We start from the raw sequence: 22,484 nt of genomic DNA on the forward strand, positions 1-22,484 counted from the left end.
ATAACCAGAGGACATTTTTATGTATTTATTACAATCGATACATTCTAACGAATGATTTACACGCCCCCAGCGAGGAGTAGAACACTCCTGAGGGTCTACGTTTTTGTCTACAGCGGGGGGCATCCCGGACGTCGCCCTGAAGGGGGCAAAATGACCACACGTGACCGTAACCGTTCAGCACGGTCGCTGGAACGGTCAGTGAACCGTCCAGGAAATGGAGTAATTTTACCTTGTTTTTTTTTATCCCGGAGACAGAGATGTGATATCGGGTCTCTGGTCATGTGCTGAAATGATCTGGTGCAGGACGAACCGTCACGTAGAAGAGTCACTGGGCGACCCCGTGATACCTACTCAGGACCTCTCTTTTACTCTATTTTACCATGATCTGGATGGTACACACAGTGATGTAGACTCTCATCCATGGAGCTTCAGCACTAGAGAATCACTAAAGATGCAGTTCGGAGACTCTGGACCCCCTTGTCCAAGCTGCTCAAAACTCAACACGGACAACATGTTGAGGTTCTGTTACCACGGTATCTGAGGAAATGACTCTTGTATCTGAAATGCTCTGAAACAGAGAGACGCCTTGAGTCACGTTTCCATAAAAAGCAGCAGCGATATGGAAACAGACAGGAGACGTGCGAAACGCTGCATCGTTTACCTTCTTCCCAGACGCCCTTCGGATAGAACATTTCAGTCACTCAGACGACACCGGATCCCAGAGTTCCTGTTGTCTGCCACCAGGTGGCGTACTGGTTTAGAACCACCACATTGTAGCTGGATGTTCCAGGGTTTGAATCCCACTCCTGCTGTAGTACTCTTGACCAAAGTACTTAACCTGAGCTGACAGTGAAAATTACCCTGCTGTATGAAAGGATAAATCAGTGTAAAGTGCTATTAGTATTATTAATAATGGTTTCAACTGAATATTTCAACTGGTTCTTGATGAATTCAAGGCTCAACAAGAGGCCAAAGAAATTCATCCAAGAACTCTGCGCAGGAAAGGTGTGGTTACCATCAGTGCAATGCATAATAATAATAATAATAATGATAATAACAACAACAACAATTACCTGATTTTTTCCCAGAGCAGCCAAATAGTCTTTTATTATCTTTATTATTACAATTAAGCAGATTCATTTCTCCAAGGCAGCTACAGGGTTAATACCCTCTGTGTACACTGAATAGGTCCTGCAGCCAAACCGGAAAGAAACACTAAGAACAAATGAGATACGACCGTTTCCCCTTGGAATGGGGACGCCCGTCTCATGACATTGACACCAGGAGATGCGTATATGTGACATGCGACACGTAAACGGGTTAATGTGGCATCTGTCAAACAATAATATGAGATTATTGATTTATAATAGTGATAATAATTATGTAATATAATAAATGTTTTACGTAATGCCTTAAGGCGCTTCTCAAAAAATGACAATATGAATGACATATATGATACGATAATAACCGATTTCAATAATTGCTTGTTCTGCACAGGGTCGCGGTGAACTGGAGCCTATTCTGGATGGAGTGGCAAGCCTGAGTGGGGGTACACCCTGGGTGGGGTGCCAGTCCATCGTAGGGTAGCCACATACACTGTCACTCACCCATTCACACACTACGGGCAATTCGGTCTCACCAGTTTACCCGAACACGTCTTTGGACTGTGGGAGGAAACCAGAGCGCCCAGAGCAAAGCTACGCAGACACGAGGAGAACATGTAAACTCCACACAGACTGAGTGGGTATCGAACCCACGTCCTCTTGCGCCACCCAGGTGCTGCGAGACAGCAGTGCGAGTCACTGACAGGTCGGTCAGCAGGATTTGCTGGCACAAAGTTACTATCGGTTTGCGGCGGAAAGTTCCCGAGCGCGGAGCCGGGGAATGCAGTCAGTACACAGCTGGCAACATACCTTAACAAATTTAAGGCCAAGATTTCAACAGAGATAGAATTCAGGGTTACTTCAGGGTAGGTGGGTATGTAGGTATCTGTAGATGTCTGTGTAGGGGTGTGTCCCCCGCAGGCTGGGGGAGGGGGGAATGGGCGGGAGCTCACTACTGCCCCCTGGTGCATCTTACAGCCAATAGCAACAGACTGGTGGGTTCCGAAGGGGGCGAACCTGAGCCAGGTGGGTGAGCCGAGGGCCTGTGGCCTCAGGGTACCTTAGCGGTGTGGTAAACAGCACTTTCAGCCCCCCGAGGAGACAGCAAATGCCTGGAATAACTCCGGAAACACACACACACACACACACACACACACACACACACACACACACACACCTCCCCAGGAAAAAACAAGGCCGTCCTCGACCCATTAATATCTTTCATTCTCGTCTCCCCCCAGGAATCTCGCACGGCTTTTCCACCGTTCTGCACTTTTTATCTGAAGAACAACGGCGGCCACGGGTGCGACGTATTCGCAGAACAGAACATCACGAAATTGAAACGCGCGTCACCCCCGCCCTCATTATTTCAGCCTCTGTGTTTGAGTGCAGCGGTTGCCGTGGCGATTAGGGCTCGGAAACGAGAGGAGACTCCGGTAACTCCCAGCGTAACTGGTAACTATAAACTCCGCAGACCTGAGTCGGGTCTCGTCTTGCGGGAGCAGCGATGGCTGGATTGCGATCGCACCTCGACCCGACTCAGTTCCCACGTTTTTACTGTGTTCCACGAGTCTTCTTGCCTTGAAATTCCTTGCATTTCTCTCTGCATGCGGCGCCTCAGGCAACTGGGCCAGCCGCAAACTTCAGTAATACCCCCCGCCCTTCCCACAGGGGCGCAGGCGGCCGGGAGGGGGGGGTCCAGACACCATACCCATCAGCAGACGGAGTAACGCACAGCAGAAGGCCGTAGAAAAGAGTCACGGGACCCTCATTTGCATAAGGAATGATTCATTTAGCCGACGTCCAGTAATTTGGCTGATAACATTCTCCAAAGTGACCCAACACACACACACACACGGGTAACTCCCTCATTCCACTTACACTCCCTATAAGGCTGAAAAGATCAAAGCAAAAGATCAAACTGACCCCCCCCACCCCGGTCCCTGCAGGCGACCTCAGCCCACAGCGAAACGTCAGCGCTGATTCCCGCCACGATACGGAGGCACCGACTCCCTCATCGCAAATGCGACCTCACACCCTACCCCTGAGGCCACCCATCTCAACAACCAAGGAACAAGACCCCCCATGAAGTGTTTCTCACACACATCACAGGATCCAATTCTATCAGTTTTACCTGCACACTGGGTCACGAAGCCACGCCTTCCTGTGGAGGGACAGGGCTTAAACCACACACACCTGGAGTCCCAGGTCCAACACGAGTCACGGCGCCGAAGACCGCACGCAACCGGCAGGAAGCATCAGCGGAAACACCATTTCCTGTCGAAAGCGGGGAAATGCAACCTGCAGGTGCCAAAGTGGCTAAGGGCCTGCTCCTGTGGCTGGAAGATGACAGGTTCACATCCCGGAACGGGGCTGCTGCTTCACCTCGACTTTCCTGATTCACCAGAGTAAAATCAGGTCACGGCGAGTCAAGTTAGAAGACCCCGACTGTACGCACCAGTAAGGTAACCATGGTAACCAAGGTGAGGTCATTGGCAGCTCTAAGTGGTAAAGAACACAAGTGAGAAACACGGTGCCGCTTAGAACCCTTTTTACTACTTCTGTGTTTGTTCACTTATTTAAACATGTCTGTGAGATATGAAATGTTGACCCTGCTACTACATTCCATTTCAATCAGAGTCCTTTGCGCTGACAGTTACTGAACACCCCCACCGGACCACGGTAAATACCAAGCTGATTTATCCATTTATACAGCAGTGTACTTTTTACTGCATCAGTTCAGGGTACATGCCTTCATCAAGGGTGCTACATGAGGAGGTGGGATTGAAACCCGCGTCCTTTGTGCAGAAGGCGGATGCTTTAACCACTGCGCCACCTGCTGGCACTTCATAACGTCATGAGGCCATAATCTGCAATACTTTTCTGGCAACTTTGCAACATTAATTGTTGCTCAACAACAGAGATGAAATTTAGAGGGGTGGCTTTGCGGTCCCCGGTCAGCAAACGAGCTCGACCCTCAGCGACAGCCACCCCCGTCTTTCCCAACCGCGGTCTCCAAGGTCCCCTCGGGAAGCCGGAAATGGAAAACTATCGGCAAACACGGGGGCCGAGACGTGTCCTCCTCCCCTCCCGCAAGCTCAAAATAGCAATGCGATTGTGTGGTCGAATGAGGCGCGACCATATTTGCGTGGGGCATCCAGGGCTGCGTGGCGATGCGCGGGTTCCGTGCCGAGAGCTGCCGTGGATTCCTGCCGGGCTGCGGGCGGATCACCTGCTGCCGCAAATCCCTCGGAAGGACAGGGAGGGGATGGGGGAGGGGCAGCCAACAGGTGCCGCTTGCGGGGCTGACGGATGAGGTCACGCCGCGCTCCACAAGGACAGGGTTCGAAGCAGGGATCTAGGCAGCAGGTGATGAGAGCCGGACTCGTGGCCGAGGGGTCACAGGTTCTGGCGACAGCAGAGGAGCCGTGACACCGTCAAGTGTCACCTTTGAAGGCCCAGCTGTCCACACGGGTTCTCTTTGGGATGGAAGAGCGTGAAGCAAAGGAATCCTTTAACAGATGTGTGGGATTCGCTTTGACCTCATAACCACCTGGCAACACTGAAGTCAAACCAGAATGGTGAAGCCTGTGGTTCCACGCACCCATTTATTGTACTCCTTCCACCTGCAACTCTAGCTGATGGGTATCGCCAGTTTCCTCGAAAGAGCAAGAATGACAGACATTAAACCTGCAGTTTCAATGGTCTCCGTGGAAACGCTTTCAAAACAAAGGTGAAGTCATACCATGTTCTGATCTTTATGCCATATTTACATTTATTGATTTACCTGATTCTTTTTTCCAGCAACAGACAAAGACCTTTAGATACAGACGTGGGATTATGGACACACAGCCTGTCTGTCTGACACCACCATGTTGCTGGTTCACATCCCTCCAGTACCTCCTACAGAAGTGACATTCAAACAGCAAATACATAGATAATCACAGCAGATGGTGCTGAGCTCATTTATGGAGCTCTTAGGAGACTAGGATAGAAGTGGCTTTCAAAGAGATGGGTTCGAGACCCTCTTGAATGTGAGAGGGATTCAGCAGCTCTGAGGGACAGAGGGGAAATCATTCCAGCTTTTTGGGGACAAAAGAGAACCTACCGGTTTTTGATTTTGGACTGTTGTGTGTGAGAGCACCAGACAGCCAGAGGTGGAGGAGCTACCTCTCCTGGGCTGAAGGAAGTGAACTCCTTTTAACTACATCATCACTAATATAAATAGCCGCATGCTGTTCTGTACTTCTACCACGGTAAACACTACGATAAACTAATTTCACTTGATTTCAGTTTAACTGAAATCCTCATAAGTTATCATCAGTGCCGAACTCCAGAAACTTGTCTGGAACAAAGAGGCTCCGAAATAAGGGTCAGAATCTTCGGATGTGGAATGTCCACAACGTTTACGCTTCCATAGCAACGGCAGCGAGGAGAGAAAACAGACCCCCGGAAGTACGACTGGACCGACTTGGAGGACACGGCGAAGGCAGAACATGGGTTTGAGAGCAGCTACACCACCACGGTCCACTGGGACAGCAACGGAGAGGGCGTTTGCAATCAGATAGTCCGCACCATGACCTCCCACCAGTGAGTCACTGAAGGTTATGTTCCAAACATGGGACACGAACACATCTCTTCATCTGTCTGACACTTTTCTCCAAAGCTACTTACACTGAGAGGGGGTGCGATGGCGCAGTGGGTTGGACCGGGTCCTGCTCTCCGTCGGGTCTGGGGTTCGAGTCCCGCTTGGGGTGCCTTGCGATGGACTGGGGTCCCGTCCTGGGCGTGACCCCTCCCCCTCCAGCCTTTCACCCTGTGTTGCTGGGTTAGGCTCCGGCTCCCCACGACCCCGAATGGGACAAGCGGTTCAGACAGCGTGTGTGTGTACTTACACTGATTTACCCATTTGTAGAGCAGGCTAGTTTTTACCGTTATCAGTTCATGGTAAGTACCTTGGTCAAAGGTACTACAGAAGGGTGGAGGGGTTCGACCCTGGGCCCTTTAAGTCCAAAGGTGGGGGGGGGCTAACCACTACGCCCCCGCTGGTCAACACCAGGACGTCCCACACCGTGGACAGGAGATCCTCTGACCAAACACGAAGTGGCCAGAACACAGAATATGATGACATGAATACAGCTGTACTTTCTGTCATCTGCAATCCAGCCCCTGGGGCAGTGGTTGGAGCTTCCGCATCAAACCAGTAGGGCCTGGGTTCAAATCCCACTTCTCCTATAATACCCCTGACTAAGGTTCTTGCTCTGAAAAATTACCCTGCAGTATAACTTCAGCATAAGTCGTCTTGGAGGACAGCATCAGGTAAACGCACGCACCTGAACCCCCCCCCCCGGGCACAGCCGCGTCCCTCCGCTCCAGCACTCCTGAAATAGAGCTGTCAAACAACAGGCTTCTGCAGAGGAACCCGTGGCCCCTGTGCCTTTAAAAGGACAGCAGGTGTGTTCCAGCAGGGAGCACTGCGCGCATCTCCAACACACACACACACACACACACACACACACACCAGCGCCGCTGCCTGCGCTCACACCCGGTGCCGCGTCTGCTGGGACTGCTAACTGGGCCGGTATTTATAGAAGACCCCCTTAACAGCCGTCTTGTAGGTGATCGGCTGGTGTGAGGACCCAAGGGTGCCAACCGAGAGGGATGGGGGAAGTGGCTGAATGAGGACATGGTGAGGACACGAACACACACACACACACACACGCTGGATGGATGTCGCATCACCAGGTCTCAGACCCAATGGAATCTCCCTTCATCTACATTTGGACCCCCTTCGCAGAGGGTATGAACCCACATGGGCTCAGAATCTGTGTGTGTGTGTGTGTGTGTGTGTGTGTGTGGATACATAAAAGAGAAAGAGGACACACACACACACACACACACACACTGTAATGGCTCAACGCTTGACGGAAGGATGGAAGCCCAGATTCCAGCGTCTTGATCTTACCAGTGACGGAAATAAGGGCAACGCCAACAAATATGTGTCGCCCAGAAACACTTTGCGATTCACGGGCACAGTTACGCAACCGTGAATCTCACACACACAGAGAAATGGGGCTGCGTATTAACATGACTGTGTGGAGCAACATTAAAATATGGAACGAGTTGCCATGGTGTCCTGAGCAGGTCTCTGAAACAGCTGCTCAGCCGAGTGGGCGACTCGGAGTCGATGACACTTCAGACCCGAGACGACAGCGGTGGTGGCACATCGACATGGATGAGCACATTGAGCAGTCATTTGCAACTAAATCACATATTATTATTAATAATACATTTACATTTATTTTGCAGACAGACACTTTTCTCCAAAGCGACTCCCAGTGAACTCCATGTAGCGTTAGTGTGTAGTCCACACACCTTATTCACCGCGGTGACTTACAGTGCTAGATACACTACTTACACTGGGTCACTCATCCATACATCAGTGGAACACACACACACTCTCTGGCACTCACACACTATGGGTGAACCTGAACAGCATGTCATTGGAGTGTGGGAGGAAACCAGAGCACCCGGAGGAAACCCACACAACCACATGGGGAGAACATGCAAACTCCACACAGACTCAGAGATCGAACCCATGTCCTCTTGCTGTGCCACCCTTCCGCCCCAATAATAATAATAATAATTAGAGGGAGGTGTGGGGGCACAGCAGGCTTGTGCAGTCCCACTCTCTGGTGGGTCTGGGGTTTGAGTCCAGCTTGGGGTGTCTTGAGATGGACTGGTGTCCCATCCTGGGTGTGTCCCCTCCCCCTCCAGCCTCGTGCCCTCTATTGCCGGGTTACCCTGCTCGGGACAAGCAATTTCAGACTGTGTGTGTGTGCGCGTAATAATAATAATTTCTCTGACACTTTTCTTCAAGCCAACTTACAGTGTGAAGTTTCAACACTAATCTACTGACACTGATTTAGCCATTTCAACAGCAGGGTCATTTTTACCACATCAGTTCAGAGTAAGTACCCCGATCAAGGGTATTATAGTAGGAGCTGGGATTCGAACCCAGGACCTTCACTTTCCAGGTGATGCCCCAGCCCACCACACGTTCATGGAGCCTTTTTCCAAGTGCCCTCCAGTCTCCCCCCTTCCCACTCCACCCATCCTCATCCGAACACAGCTGAGCGCGACCTCTGACCTCCCCATGTTCAGACTTCGATAGGGGGGTATGGAACTAAACACGGCAGAATGTGTCACCGGCGGGTCGAACCCTCGTTCACTGCACCTGGACGCGACCCCACAGGCAGGTCAACATGGCAGTGCTGACTCAAAGCCGTCTGTCAGAATTCAGTAACGGTGCTTTGGGTCCATGTGACCCCACCGTGGGGGGTCCTCACATCCTTAACACACACACACGAACAGGTTCTCTACCTTTATACTTCTCGCGGACGTTCTCGTAGGCTTGGATGAAGTCCTGCTCCTCAGCGTTGGGGGGAAGCGCGGCGGGTTCGTATGCAGCCATGTCCGTCACTCACTCACTCACTCACAGTAGTCCTTCCTCCCTCCTCCTCCTCCTCCTCCGGCAGACGGGAGAAACTTGTGTCGCTGTGACCCGTCGGCTCACTTGTCACAGTCTGCAGATCTGTGTTCTGCCCCCACTCTCTCTCTCTCACACTCTCACACATACTCCCTCTCTCTGCACTGGAGCACCGCATTTCACTCAAAACTCCCCCGTTGCCGTTGCCGCCCCCTCTCTGTGAAACCCTCCCTCAGCTGGTGCTGAAACACCACTACGTACTTCGCCACCTCTTAAAGAGACAGCCAGCATACGTGTATATACACACACACACACACACACACACACACACACACACACACACACACACACACACAGAGAGAAAGGGTATGACAGTGGCACACCAGGCACCGATCATTTGGAGAGCGGTGACTTCCTGATGAGGGTCTCGACCCTCTGTGTTCCAGTTCTCTTCCCATAATCCGCAGCATGGGGGGGGGGGGGTGGGCAACGTCAATACCAGGGTTCGGTTGGCGGGAAGTTGCAGCGCGCCTCGCCACTGACACACGCACCAAAACGAGTCTGAGGGAAGAGCGTCCAACATCCCTGAGGGGCGCCAGCGCCAGGGCAGCTGGCCAGCAGCGGGTTCGAGAAACACACACACTGCATAGTCTTCAAATGGCTCACATGTAAACTACAAAAATACACTCCGAGTTATTTAATTTCTCTCTCGCTTTTCGCCAGGGTGACTTACAGTGTGAGGTTTGTACACTAACCCACTGACTAACCCATTTACAGCAGAGTAATTTTTACTCTATTAATTCAGGGTAAGTACCTTCATCAAGGGCGATAGAGCAGGAGGAGGGATTCGAACCCCTGCCTTCCTATCTGAAGCACTACCCGTTTCCCTCTTTAAATATACACCTGTCATTAAATAATGTGCGTTTCTGCAGTCACACATGAAGTATGAATTAATATTCACACATCTCAGATATTAAAGCAAAACTACAGTTTATAGCTTGATAGAAACAGAAAAAAAAATATCAACAGAGAAACCAGGAGCTGCCGTTTGTCTTTCTCAGAACTCTGTTTTTCTGTTAGTTGTGACGATATGTAAATATTTAAACACCCCCCCCACCCCCACCCCGCCCTGCCCGTGTCTATGTCCAATTCCCAGGCTGGAGGAGGCAGAGGCTCGGGTCAGAAAAAAGGGGAAAACAGTGCATTAAACACTGCCTGGTGGCAGGAGACCCCCGCCATCCACCCCCCCCCCGACCCTGCACTGCAGAACACCCCCACCCCAGCAGGAGGGAAGGGGTAACTCTGGATGGTGGATGTCAGAATTGCCTAATCCTCGCAGGCCCACAGGAACTGTGAATGATGCACATGAGAAACTGTGTGTGTGTGTGTGTGTGTGTGCGCGCAAGTCCATCCCGGCATCTCAGTGTGTGCGCGGGGGCGTACGGACGCAGACATAAAGACGACGTGTAGGCAGCCTCCTGGAGGTGCCGCAACGATCCGGAAGATTTTCCTCAGCAGTCATGTTCCTTTAAGAGTCTGTTCTGGAGGCGGGACATGTGGGGTAGGGTGGGGCAGTATGGGGCGGGACACCATGTGACTCCTGACCCATGTAGTCATCTCCAGAGGTGTTACGGGGGAAAGCGAAAAGCTTCCGGTGGCACCGAGCCCCCCAGGGGTCAGAGGTCAGGGGTCTCTGCTCCTCAGCTGGGGGTATAAATATTGAGTCGGGGAAACTGGATTTGATGATGCCGTGACAGGAGCACGTTCACGGTAAAGGCCAGTTTTACATTCCGGCACCTCTAACTCGGGAAGCTCCACCCCTGTACACACCTTTGTGGACCAGAGAGCGGTAAATGCCTCCCCCCCATTAGGGAGACCGAGGGCATAATCTGAGCAGCAGGTGGCATAGTGTACATAGACCTTACAACTGAAGGACACGGGTTCATATCCCACCTCCTACTACAGAGCCCTTGAAATGACACGGCACCTGAGGTGATGGTAAAAATTACCCCCTCTGTTGGGGGGCTGCAGGGGTCCGCCCTGAGAAGGGGGACGTGGGCAGTCAACTCATCCAGCTTTGTCAAACTACTTTCCAGGCCTACTCCGTCTCACTGTGTTCCGTGCGACAGCTCAGAAAAGGACCGTGGTACTTCAGAGCACAAAGAGCCTATGTTTTACCACAGCTGCACACTGGAGCAAGTTCAATACATGTTTAAATCACCCATATTTTGTCATTATTCCCCCCCGGGACACAGTGCTGATTTCGGCACGCCGCACTGCACTGTGTCCGTTCAAGCATCTGCACGACCATAAAAGGACCAGTTCGACGTGGTGTCAAAAAAGAGCCACATTCCGCAGGGACGCCTGTTCTCGTTCAACTTATCATTATTTACAATCAAACTACTGAACGGCGGCATTTTGTCCACCCGTGCAAAATATAAACTGTTCCCTGAGCGAATGTGAACGTGTTTCAGAAAGAACCGCATGGCTGAGGTTTGTATGGAGCCACAGTATGAAACATATTTTCCAGCGCATCAGACACGCTGGTTTCCACACCGGTTCGGGCCGTCGTATTTTTCCACTTCACATAGCACCACCTGGTGGAGGGTAGCGGCACTGCAGGCAGTGGGCGGGAGGTATGTTGGAAGGGGCGGATCCAATGAGATGGAGAGGGGTGGGGCTTATGGAGAGCTGGTCATTTGTTGCACCTCTCTGATTTGGACAAACCCCTATCCCAGGTGTCAGGGGTGGGACAAAGAGTAGCCCCGCCCATCACAACATGTAGCCAATGGGATTGAGCGATGTCAAAATGCCACTTCTTGGGGGTTTTCACCATACGCAGCTGTTGTTGGCCCACCAGAAATATCCGACCAGTATTCCGCAACATCTGACTGGTAAAAAGTCACTTTAGATTAAAATCAGAAATATGCAAAATAAAACAATCAGTCAAGGATGAGTAACCAGGAGCTTGGCTGTTGTGAAGACTAACGACCTCCGTGGCCCCACGAGGACCCGAAGGGTAGACCCTGACTCTAGAACATTCCGCTCGCGTTCTTGTTCGAGAACATTCCACACCCAAGGACCTCACAGCGTGCGGAGCTACCCACACGCCTCCGGCACTGCGGCACGCCGCAGAGGTCAGCACGGGAAGAGCAGCTGCATCCGGGGTCAGAGGCCACCTACTGGAAACTCACGGACCACACGAGCATGAGGAGAGGGCGGTCACCTTGATCAGAGCACACTTCGTTTTGGCTCCTCTTGGACACAGCACTGTCCTCAGCAGGAGGCGCAGTACTTAGGGCCACCATCTTTGGACTTGAAAGACCTGGGCTTGAATCCTTCTGTAGTGCCCTCGATCAAGCGACTTACCCTGAACTGATGCAATAACAATTACCCTGATGTATTAAGGAGCAGGGGGTGCGGTGGCGCAGTGGGTTGGACCACAGTCCTGCTCTCCAGTGGGTCTGTGGTTCGAGTCCTGCTTGGGGTGCCTTGCGACGGACTGGCGTCCCGTCCTGGGTGTGTCCCCTCCCCCTCCGGCCTTACGCCCTGTGTTACCGGGTAGGCTCCGGTTCTCCGCAACCCCGTATGGGACAAGCGGTTCCGAAAATGTGTGTGTGTGTATTAAGGAGCAACTGACCAAACTCCTTCTGAGCTCTTCAAACATTTTCCGAAGAGCGCTGCAGCTCTCGGCTCCTCCACTAGGTGGCAGAGCTGAGCACCGTGTGCTCCCCACTTTCAGGTGGACCCAAAGGATTCCTTAACTGCAGATGAGGCTCTACTGAACTCTGAGAAAGGAAGGGTGGGATGTAGAGACATGTGGCAAGACTCGTGGAGATGTAGCCTTGATCACAGACCCGCCCACTTCCCAGCCCCACCCATTCCACAGCCCTGCCCACTCCTGACCCCGCCCACAGAGACCGGCCTCTGACTATCTCTATTACACATAAGCGGGGGAGCGATTCGAACCCGAGACAGAATCCAGCCGTTACAGCTCTTAAATACCCTCGATATTAACAAACAAATACATAATTAGATAAATGAAGGATGAAAGGAGCAGCTAGTGCTGAGGCTCTTTCATCCAACCCCATGTGGGGCACAAAAGGTCCAAAGGGACTTGCTATTACTGCCCTGAATACAGTAACTAGTGTAATTACTCCATCGTAATCCTTCAACGTTACTCATCTTCTCCTCAAACGTATTTCAGGTGAGCAAAAGCCAAACCAAAACCTTAACACAACCTTTGCACCTCATGCTTCATTATGCATCATTATCTCCATTAACGCATTCGGTTAGTGATTGATAAAAGTGGCTCCGTGTTCTACAAACCACAGAGTTACAAATTTTCAAACACAATCTTTTTCTTCAAAATCCATTTTGTGATATTTTGGTCTGTTGCAGAGTAAAGGAAAGTGTGTTTACCCGCCAGGCCAGTAGATGGCAGTGAAGAGCACCCAAATGGAGAAGCAGGCTGGGGCTGCCTCGATTCAACTCACTTCCACAGTGTTTACACCTCATGCCTCATCTTCCTCAGCATCAGTGATCAACACCAAGATGACAAACCCCGCATGTCTGTCAGATGAATCGGCACCAAACAGGAGTTTGTGGAGTCAACACTGTTTCTCCAGTTAATTTTATGTTTAATTTTAATGTAGCTCAAAGTTTATATGTTGTTTATTTCATTTATTAAATGTCTCAAAGGTTTATTTATTAATTAGTATAAATCCATTTTTTTTTTACCAAGTACAAACAGAGATAAAATTGAAATATGTCTGTATTAAGATGTTATTGACTGTGATATTGCAGTAAAAGTGACTTTGGAGTTACAAACAAAACGAGTTACAGACAGACTTCTGGCCCCAGCTGTGTTCATAGTTAGTTCATTTCCTAGGGTGACAAAGTGCCAGCAGACCGGGGATGACCGCACTGTGCACATGACACCACTTCTGCACAAAGACATACGGGTCAAAATATTATTGTAAATTAATTTATATCCAAAGAGTAACATGGACCACCGAAGTTAATGAGTCCAAATGAAGAACTCCTTAAATGTTAATTAAGAACAAATAAAGAAAATGCTCTGCTGACACTTGTACTACGACTGTGTAAATAATTCCGTGCAAAAGCGACGCATCGTGGGACCAGAACCGCTGTGCACTCATTCGCATTAAATGATGAGATTGCAAAGACACCTGGATGACAGATTGGCTGTAAAACGGCTGCGTGACGGGAGGGGCATTGGCTCCGTGCCCCCGCCGAGCTAATTCGTCCCCTCGGGCCGAGCGAACGATGAGGATGATGTCATCCACACAGCGCCCATTGTTCTCCTGTCTGCAGAGGGCCACCCCCCACCCCCTCTGCCAGACGTAGAGCACTAACCCATCCGCCCCGACTCGCCGGGAGACCCAAGCGGACCGGCGAAGAGGCACATTCAAAAATGTGGGGCTTTTGTACAAAAAGCAGGACTGGTCACATTTACTTCAAAAATACCCCTGCAGACCCCAAAGAAGTGTTTACACACAGAGCTCCGACACGCGACAGCGACATCTGCTGGTCAGTACCAGTTACTGCATTGCATGGCGAGTTCTGCAGGGTGTGTGTGTGTACGCGTGTGTGCGCGCGCCCGTGACACAGGAACACGTTCCTCACCTGCAATGCGCACCACCGCCCTCTCTGCTGGGTCCAGCACGTCTCCAGACGCCGACCTGGAGCGCTTCACTCTCTGGTTCTTGTCCAGGTTCCAGGGCAGGGTATCCCCTGGGCAGGGGGGGCTGACCTCCGGCCCCCCGTTGCCCCACTGCTTCTCTCTCTGCTCTGCCATTGCCTGAGGACAGGAGCATAGGGGGCACAAGTCAAAAAATGGGGGGGGGGGGGGTACAGACCAGACAGACAGAACTCAACTCCTTGAGAGATGTACCTGGTTTTCACTCTGCTCAATCCAGTTAGTCTAATTAGCTACAATTAGCTCCTATTATGGCCTTATTATCTGTACTGCTTATATTGGTCTCCTGAGTTCCCCGCCATGGAGAAACAGCAGCAATCCACAGCTGCACGTCCATATTTCTCATTTAACCACATCTAAAATATTAGTTCCCTTTTCTTCAAAATGAGTCACGACGTTGCGGTTTGTACACTCAGCTATTTACATGGTTTTACCCATTCACACAGTGGGGAATTTTGATGTAAAATTTTGAATTATGCAGAAAATAGCCATCAGACCGCCTGAATTCAACTCACTTCCACAGTGTTTACAGCTCGTGTCTGGTGTTCCTGAGTGTCACTGATCAATAACGACCACGATCACATGGAACGCTGCACATATTTACGGCAGGAGCAGTCGGCTTTGGACAGGTGTCCGGGGACATATGTTTTACTTTTAGATGTTCTGAATTCTCTAGAAAAATCAATTTAATAAAAGTCAAAGATCACAAAATAACTTGCACAATATTTTTTATTATAGCTGTACTTCAGAATTTTACAGAACCTAAAATGCAAAACAAAAGAAGAAGGGGGGGGGGGGGGGGGCATCTGTATTAAGCTTCTATTGACTGCGACTTAGTGGTGAAAGTGATTCTAGAGTTATGAACAAAATAAACAGACTTACAGTCCTTATTGTATTTTTAAATAGATGGCTATATATGAATTTGGCTTTAATGGCATTAGTCACCCCCCACCCCACACACAACTGGGCCAAAATGATGACCCGGGGTGACCCCCCGTGAGGCATCGTGCCGCCTGCCGCTCCGCAGAGTGCCGTTACATAAGCGGCGCTTTCACCGATTCGGGACACCGAGAGCAGTTTGCCCGCCAGCGAAATAATAAATGCTTCGTGGCAGAGATTTCCATTCGGTCGCCGCGACGACGGTTCGCATACCAGGGTAACCAGCCCATGTTGCACTGGACAGGGATATTCATGCCCATCTATGATGAGTCAATAAAGCTTAGAGGATAACAAACCAACACCCATCAGCATGGGCAAACATCACATCAATAAACACTGTGCTGCACAGCAAATTAATCATTTCCTTCTGCTCCTTCATCACAGCCGTTTGCAAGCCCCAGTCTGGCTTCTCACCACAATAACAAAAGCAGTTTTAACTTCCTGTAAATATAAAGTTGTGTGAATTGAAAAGGGATTTTTAAACAAGTATAAATTGTGTCCGCACCCCAGCGAGACCTGCGGCTGCCCGGGGATCCCACTCACAAGGGCTCCAATATCGAACGTGCGTAGGGTCTTAGTTCTTGTTAAAAGTGCTCCCCCTGTGCCTCAGAACTGCCGAATCCCTCCCACATTCAGAAATGGTCTCGAACCCATCTCTTTCAGAGGCACTTCTCTCCTGATCTCCTGACAGCTGCATTAATGAGTCCACAGGAGCTACTGGAAGGATGTCAACCAGCAACATGGTGGAGTCAGACACTCAAGTTGTGTCCATTACCCTGTTTCTGTATCTAAAGCTCTTCGTCTGCTTCTTATGCATTTTTTTTTTTTTTTTTTTTTTTTTTAACTCTGAGTTGTGCATCAGGTTGGAAAGAAGCATCAGATATATCAATAAATGTAAATATGGCATAAAGATCATAACTCAGGTATGACTGGTCACCTTTGTTTTGAAAGCGTTTCCATAGTGACCAGTGAAACCTGAGACCATTAGTCACTTTGGAGAAAAGAGTCCCAAAAATGAAAACGCAAAACTCTCACTCTCTCAGCACTTCTCTTGGTCGGGGTCACGGCCGTCCGGATCCTATCCCAGAATCCCAGACGTGAACTGCATTATTGCAGGGAATAAAGGAGCGATTTTGCATATTTAGCCACAGCGACATTTATTACGGCGACACTGGAAACGTCACTGATCTGTTCCCTTAAACGTGTCGCTCTGACCGTTACACCATATCGCCATCATACACTTTTCAAAATCATTTCCATAATCTGCCATAAAGCAGGAACCGCCGTTCATGTAAAAAAGGTTTTTCAGAACTAACAAGCAAGAGGCTCAAAGTGTGAGATGAACCAACACAAAATTGGCATGAAATGTAGTAATGAAGTAGTAATGTGACAGCAAGAGGAACTTTGGTCTCTTCCACACATTGAGTGTTTGCCATCTTGGAATGTGTCCCACACACACACACACACACACACACACACACACCACTGATCGCAGAGTGAGAAGCATAAAGGTGCTTTACACACAGACACAGATACTAGGGGTCTCTCCTAGTGCATGTAGTATATAATGTTACTTTCTCTCTCCTGGTCTCTCTCTCTCACACACACACACACACGTCTCTGGGATGTCAGGCAAACGGGAAGCCTCCACCCCTGCTGACCAAAGGTCTCCATACCTGAGAGACACTCATACCCTCCTGCAACTACACCTGACAGGAGCGCCGTTGCCATGGTAACAGTTCACACTCCTCCAGGAGCACAACAATGGGGGGTACATGACCTCACTGAACCCCTGATGCGGAAGGGCGGGTGATGTAAGCAGCCCCCCGGGGGATGGCAGCTCCAGGCTGGACCTCTTACTACAGACATACGCGACGGAGGTTTGAATTCCGTGTGTGATAAGTGCCGGAGCGTGAACATCGTCGCACTGCAGCGAATCGCCGCTCGGCCTCCCGACACACACCTCACGCCTGTTTGAAATGGACCTAAATTCATAGAGCGTTATAAAGCCGTTCTGGACTAACGGCGGGGGCGGGCGGCTGCAAGTAACGCTTTCCGCTCCGAAGCCGGGTTGCCATGGCGACGAGGTGCAAATTTAAAAGGATGGAAAAACGGCGAGATGGAAAAAGACGGACGTCCTGTGAGGCCTCCAGCTTGGGGGACCAGGCAGAGTCTAGAAGGACTAAGACCAGCAGGACACTGTTTGTCCAAATTAATGGAAACAGGGGGGCCTTTAAGACGAAGTGTGTCACACTGTCGGTTTGCCGTCTCCATACGGGTCCTGAACACACAGGGTTGGGGGTTTGGTGCTCAGGGTGGGAACCTGTTTTGACCCCCCACTCCATACAAACAACCCGACACCCAAATGGCTTTATAAAAAAAATCCAGGTGTGTCGCAGGGCTTGGAGAACCCAGCAGGTGGCGCAGTAGTTAGAGCTGTAATCAAAGAACTCGGGTTGAAACTCCTCCTCCTGCTCTAATGCTGTTAACCGCGGTGCTTTGCCAAGGTGTGCATCCGCACCCAGGCCTGGAGGGACCGCTGACAGAGACACGCCTGTGAACCACACACGGTCCAGAAGACCTGCATTCGTCAGTCACGTCACATCAGTGCATCTTTCAGAGTGGCGGGTTTTAATTATAAGGAATAAAGTCTCTTTAACAAAGTCTTTTTTTTTTTTTTAACAAGTCAGAAACAGCTGCCAGCTCGCAATGTCTTGTTCAGACATATATTTAATCAACATAGTGTTTTTTTTCCTCCCGGATGCAAATCCGCCCAATTCTGACCTCAAGGCAAGGAGAGAAGGGATGAAGAAAAAAAAAAAAAAAAAAAAAGAGTACAAACAGCAAAAATATTGTCTTCAGCTGCAGTGGGCAGGAGGGCCGTGCGAACGTTGCGGTAGCCAGTGGTGTCGTCCATCCAACAATGGCTCCTTTTCTTCATAAACATATATTATTGTGGTTATATATTATATTATTCAGGTTAGTGTCACTCCTCCCCACACCGACAAAACTTTCACGCACGGAAGTTGCAAAAGCGCCGAGTAGCAAAGACCTATACATCGACATCCCAAAAATTGGTTATTCGATGCCTCACAATCTATTACAACAGTTTCTCGTGCTGCAAACATCAGTTAATTGGGAAGTTATGAAAATTACTGATTTTTTCTTTTTATGTTTTAATTTCCCAAAACGTAACGAGTAGCTCAATTGTGCAACTTCTTTTCTTATTCGGCTGTTATTGATTGTTCCTTTGTGGTAAACAAAACAAGTCAAATTACGAGCAAACATCTGGTTCCAGTTGTCTTCATGAGTTGAAGAATAAGTATTATACTACACAATTAATATAATCAATATTATACTAATAATATAATAAATAACACAAAAAGCTTATTACCCTGCATCACCCATTTACACAGCAGGGTCATTTTTACTCAGACTCAACTCAGGCTTATTCAACTGCAATGTGACAGCTGTTAACCACTGCGCCACCTGGAGGATGCTAAAAGTAGTAAGTGGTAGAAAAACCTCACATCAGCAGTGTGGTAAAAGGGCAATTCAGAATCTAAAAGGTTATTAAGAATGTCTGGTTATGGAAAACAGTGTTGCACAGCAGCAGATCCCCCCCCCCACACACACACACACACACACACTTCCATCCTGATGTGAACCGACAGCCAGCTGAGGGTTTCACTTGCCTCTTCTGCAAGTGAACGATTTCCGCACATAAATATTAACACCTCGTGTGTGTTCTGGACGGTCGATCGCCGTCTTCAGCTCACCGAGCGTCGGTCCTTGTTTCAATGCTCAGCTTCCCAGAAAGGGGTTTGCTGTGAGCAGTAAAACATCCTTAACCGCCTACAGGAGGGCCAGGGGCATCATGGGAAATACTGACCGTGACCACAAAATGTACAGCTTTGGAGAGTACACCTGAAGCACAAAGAGACCGCAAAGGGACCGCAGAGGGAACACAAAAGCTCCACACAGGGAATGCAATGGGAACATAATAGGACCACAAAGGGAACAGAACTGGACCACAAATGGATCATAGCGGGACTCCATTAGAACCATAAACTGACCATAAATGGAACAAGCAGACGACAAAGGGAAGGCAGCAGAACCACAAAGTAAATGGAACAGGAATACAACAGGACCATATCATGACCACAAAGACAACGTCAGGAGACCCCAACAGCACCACAATAGTACCACAACAGGACCGCAAAAGGAACAGAACCGAAGCACAAATGGATCGCAGTGGAACTACATTAGATCTGCAACGGGACAATAAACGGAACACAAGAGGAGAACAACACCCATGTTCACACACATCGGACCCACATACACATCCCAGCTAGCAAAGCCAAAGCCATTAGTCATTCCCCTTCCAGCAGTTAGAGCACCACCTAGCTGTGCACCACGGAACTGCACCGTGTCGCTGCAAAAGCCTGAGCCCAAACCACAGGGTTTTCTAACTCTAACGTGTCGCAAACATGCAGCAACCGCCACGCATGTGACGCAACCCTGCGATTTCACAATTGGGACGACGGCGAATTTGCATTTTCTATCTGGATGGAGACAAATGTGTCGCCCGTTGCAATGAAACACGCAATGTATTCACCAACAGCAGAAGGGCAGCGATATGAAATGTATGACTATGAAATTAGGTGTTTAAGCTGATAAGACCCTGGGGGGGGGTTGTGTCTGCACCGAGGTGCGACAGGCTCTTCGGCACGGGAGGAAGATGAAAATGACTCAACGGAGATCTATAAATCATACAGGGAGCCCTGTGCAGACCGGCCTATTAATAGCCGCAGTAGCGGTCGGCAACGGGACCCGACACCACACGAGCGTTCCTGCAGACACGGCCGCGACACTTAGCCGGGGGCCAAGGGCGTTGTCCAGCGCAGCAAACGTCCACGCATGCAGCCGCAGACTGCTGATGTTCACCTTTATCGCGGGACATGTTCCCAACTGCTGTGAAAACGCGGTCGTTCTTTGATACATTGATAAATACTGAAGAACACGCTTCACCTGAGATAAAAGTTCTTCAATGTAACACATGAAAGACTTTAAAAGGCTGCTGAAATCTTGCTAAAGTTAAAGTGGAAGCAAATGGGCTTTGGGAACCAGAAGCTGATTGGCTTCGATCCCAAAACTGTGCGGTTCATACAACCACAGCTCTTTGGCCAGACCAGGCCCTTATGGTAAGCGTTCTACCGTCAGGTATGTGCGCTCTTGTGTGGTTGTCCTGTGTTTTAAGCTGGAGGGGGCAGAAGAATATTCTAGTAACTCAGCCTTCCCTTCAATGCACCACCGCCGTGGTCTCCGGAAGTTTCTCATCGAGCTGAAAGGTCACATCTCTCTGTTTACACCCCCCCCCCCCCGCTTCCATTAACACCAAATCCAGGCCATTTATATTTCTTCATTTAGTTAATGCATCTAGGTAATTTTTACCATGGCAATTCATGGTAAGTTCCTTGCTCGAGGGTACTACAGCAAAAAGTGGGATTCGAACCTATTCATTCAATGTAACTACGCCAGGTACAACATGAGCGGTTTTACTGTTGTCAGGCCACCTGGAAGAGTGACATTAAACCGCCGAAACCTACAGCCCAAATGTTACCGTGACAGCCTTCGAGTTTGCATGGTCACACACAGTTTACTGCAAAAAATAAAACCTTAGTCTGCCAGGTGCAAAGTCCACGTCCATCGTAGAACTGATTAGCACAGGGCCACGTCCAACCCGGGTCAGCGGGAGTCCTGTGCCATCGGCAGGGCCTTCGAGCGGCAGCGCCACATTCAAATGTGGTCCAGGTGTGGTCTACCTGAGCGTTCGGAGAGGAACGGCGTCGCTTTGCCTCACGGGAAGGTGCACGCCGGTCACGTTTCAGCGCGAGATGTGGCGTGAAGCGCATTGTGATGTGTGAGCGGCTGCGTAACAGTACGACGTACCTGCTGTCTGACGGACAAACAGAGAAATGCATGGAAGTCATCGAACGACCAGGTCAATGTTCACGACCTCATAAACCACCTTCCCTCCTTATTACGTGGTGCTTTTGGTTACAAAAACAACAATTTGCACCGTTATGGGTGAATTAATGGGTGAAAATTTAAAACAGCTGTCCAGTCCCAAGTCCTCAGTGCTCCAGTTTTAAGCTCTTACTGGTCCTGTATAAATCCTTACTTGCCCAGCTTGACACACATACTGGTCCAATGTAAAACGCTTATACTGGTGCAGTTTACAAATCTCTCTGATGTCATTTAAATGGAAACTGGTCCAGTTCACAGCCCATACTAGTCCAGTTCAAAACCCAAGGCTTATGAGATGCAGTTTAAAGCGCTTGTCCATTTGAAGCCGCGTAACAGCCCAGTGTCAAGTTCTAACTGATTCAATACTGGTCCAGTCTAAGGGTTTAACTGGTTTAATTTAAAGCCCTTACCTGTCTCTCCGTGTCGCTCCTCTCACAGACCCATCGATCCCGCAGTCGCTCCGACTCGCCGCGCCGCAACGATCCGAACGCAACGCGAAAGGAAAGCGACGCGCCCCGCTGAAGGCGCACGTGCGCGCGGCTCAACGAGAAGCGAGAGCCACTCCTCCTGGAGCTCCAGACCCACTCCTGCAGGTCCACACCCCCTTCTCCTGGAGACCGAAACCCCCTCCTCCTGGAGACCCGACAGCCCCTCCCACTGGGATCAAGACCACTCCTCCTGGACATATGACAGTGTGTCCTCGTGGGGATGTGACAGCCGCTCCTCCCGGGGATCCGAGCCGCGATCGTGCCGGAGATGTTGGCACCCGAAGCCGGAGAGCTGCTCCGGTGTCCAGTTCGGGGGACGAGCCGGTGCGCAGTGTGCAGAGCTCCGTAATGCGGCCGGACGGCTCCCCTCCCCTGCCTCGCCCCCCTCTCCCTCCCTCACACACCGACTGACATCGGTAATTAACGCAAGAAGAATGAAAGCGCAAAGCCGACGCACGTGCTCCCGCGACGGAGCGCGAGGAGACCGCATGCGGCGGCGGATGAGACGTAAACGCGGGGCGGCGCGGCGCGGCGCGGCGCGAGTCCGCGGGAGGCCCGCAGTCCGGCTCCGATCGCAGTGTCACGTGGACATTTCGGGTTTCAACCCCCAACGGCTGGAGAAAAAATAGTGTCCCGGTGTGTGAAGGCAGCAGGGAGCGAAACGCGCTGCGCGTAACCGAAGGACGATGGAGAAACGTCTTGTGGGGGGGGGA

The 22,484-nt window shown here is 50.3% G+C and overlaps 1 protein-coding gene across 2 annotated transcripts in view; it reads right to left on the reverse strand.

Annotated features, from left to right (window-relative positions):
* The window catches only part of LOC108940583 (plectin-like), a 138,852-nt gene extending 117,010 nt beyond the window's left edge, over positions 1 to 21,842 (reverse strand). The window contains exons 1-2 of one of the 2 annotated variants that reach the window (XM_018762829.1): positions 21,694 to 21,842; positions 14,242 to 14,416 (exon numbers count right to left, since the gene is read on the reverse strand). In XM_018762829.1, the coding sequence (XP_018618345.1) occupies positions 14,242 to 14,413 (172 nt within the window). In that variant the 5' untranslated portion in view covers positions 14,414 to 14,416; positions 21,694 to 21,842. Of the gene's footprint in view, positions 1 to 8,486; positions 8,760 to 14,241; positions 14,417 to 21,693 lie in introns of those variants that run through there. The other variant, XM_029246024.1, reaches the window with a different exon arrangement.
* Positions 21,843 to 22,484: the final 642 nt, after the last annotated feature.

This window comes from Scleropages formosus, chromosome 18 (assembly GCF_900964775.1).
Source record: "Scleropages formosus chromosome 18, fSclFor1.1, whole genome shotgun sequence".
Taxonomy (NCBI): domain Eukaryota; kingdom Metazoa; phylum Chordata; class Actinopteri; order Osteoglossiformes; family Osteoglossidae; genus Scleropages; species Scleropages formosus.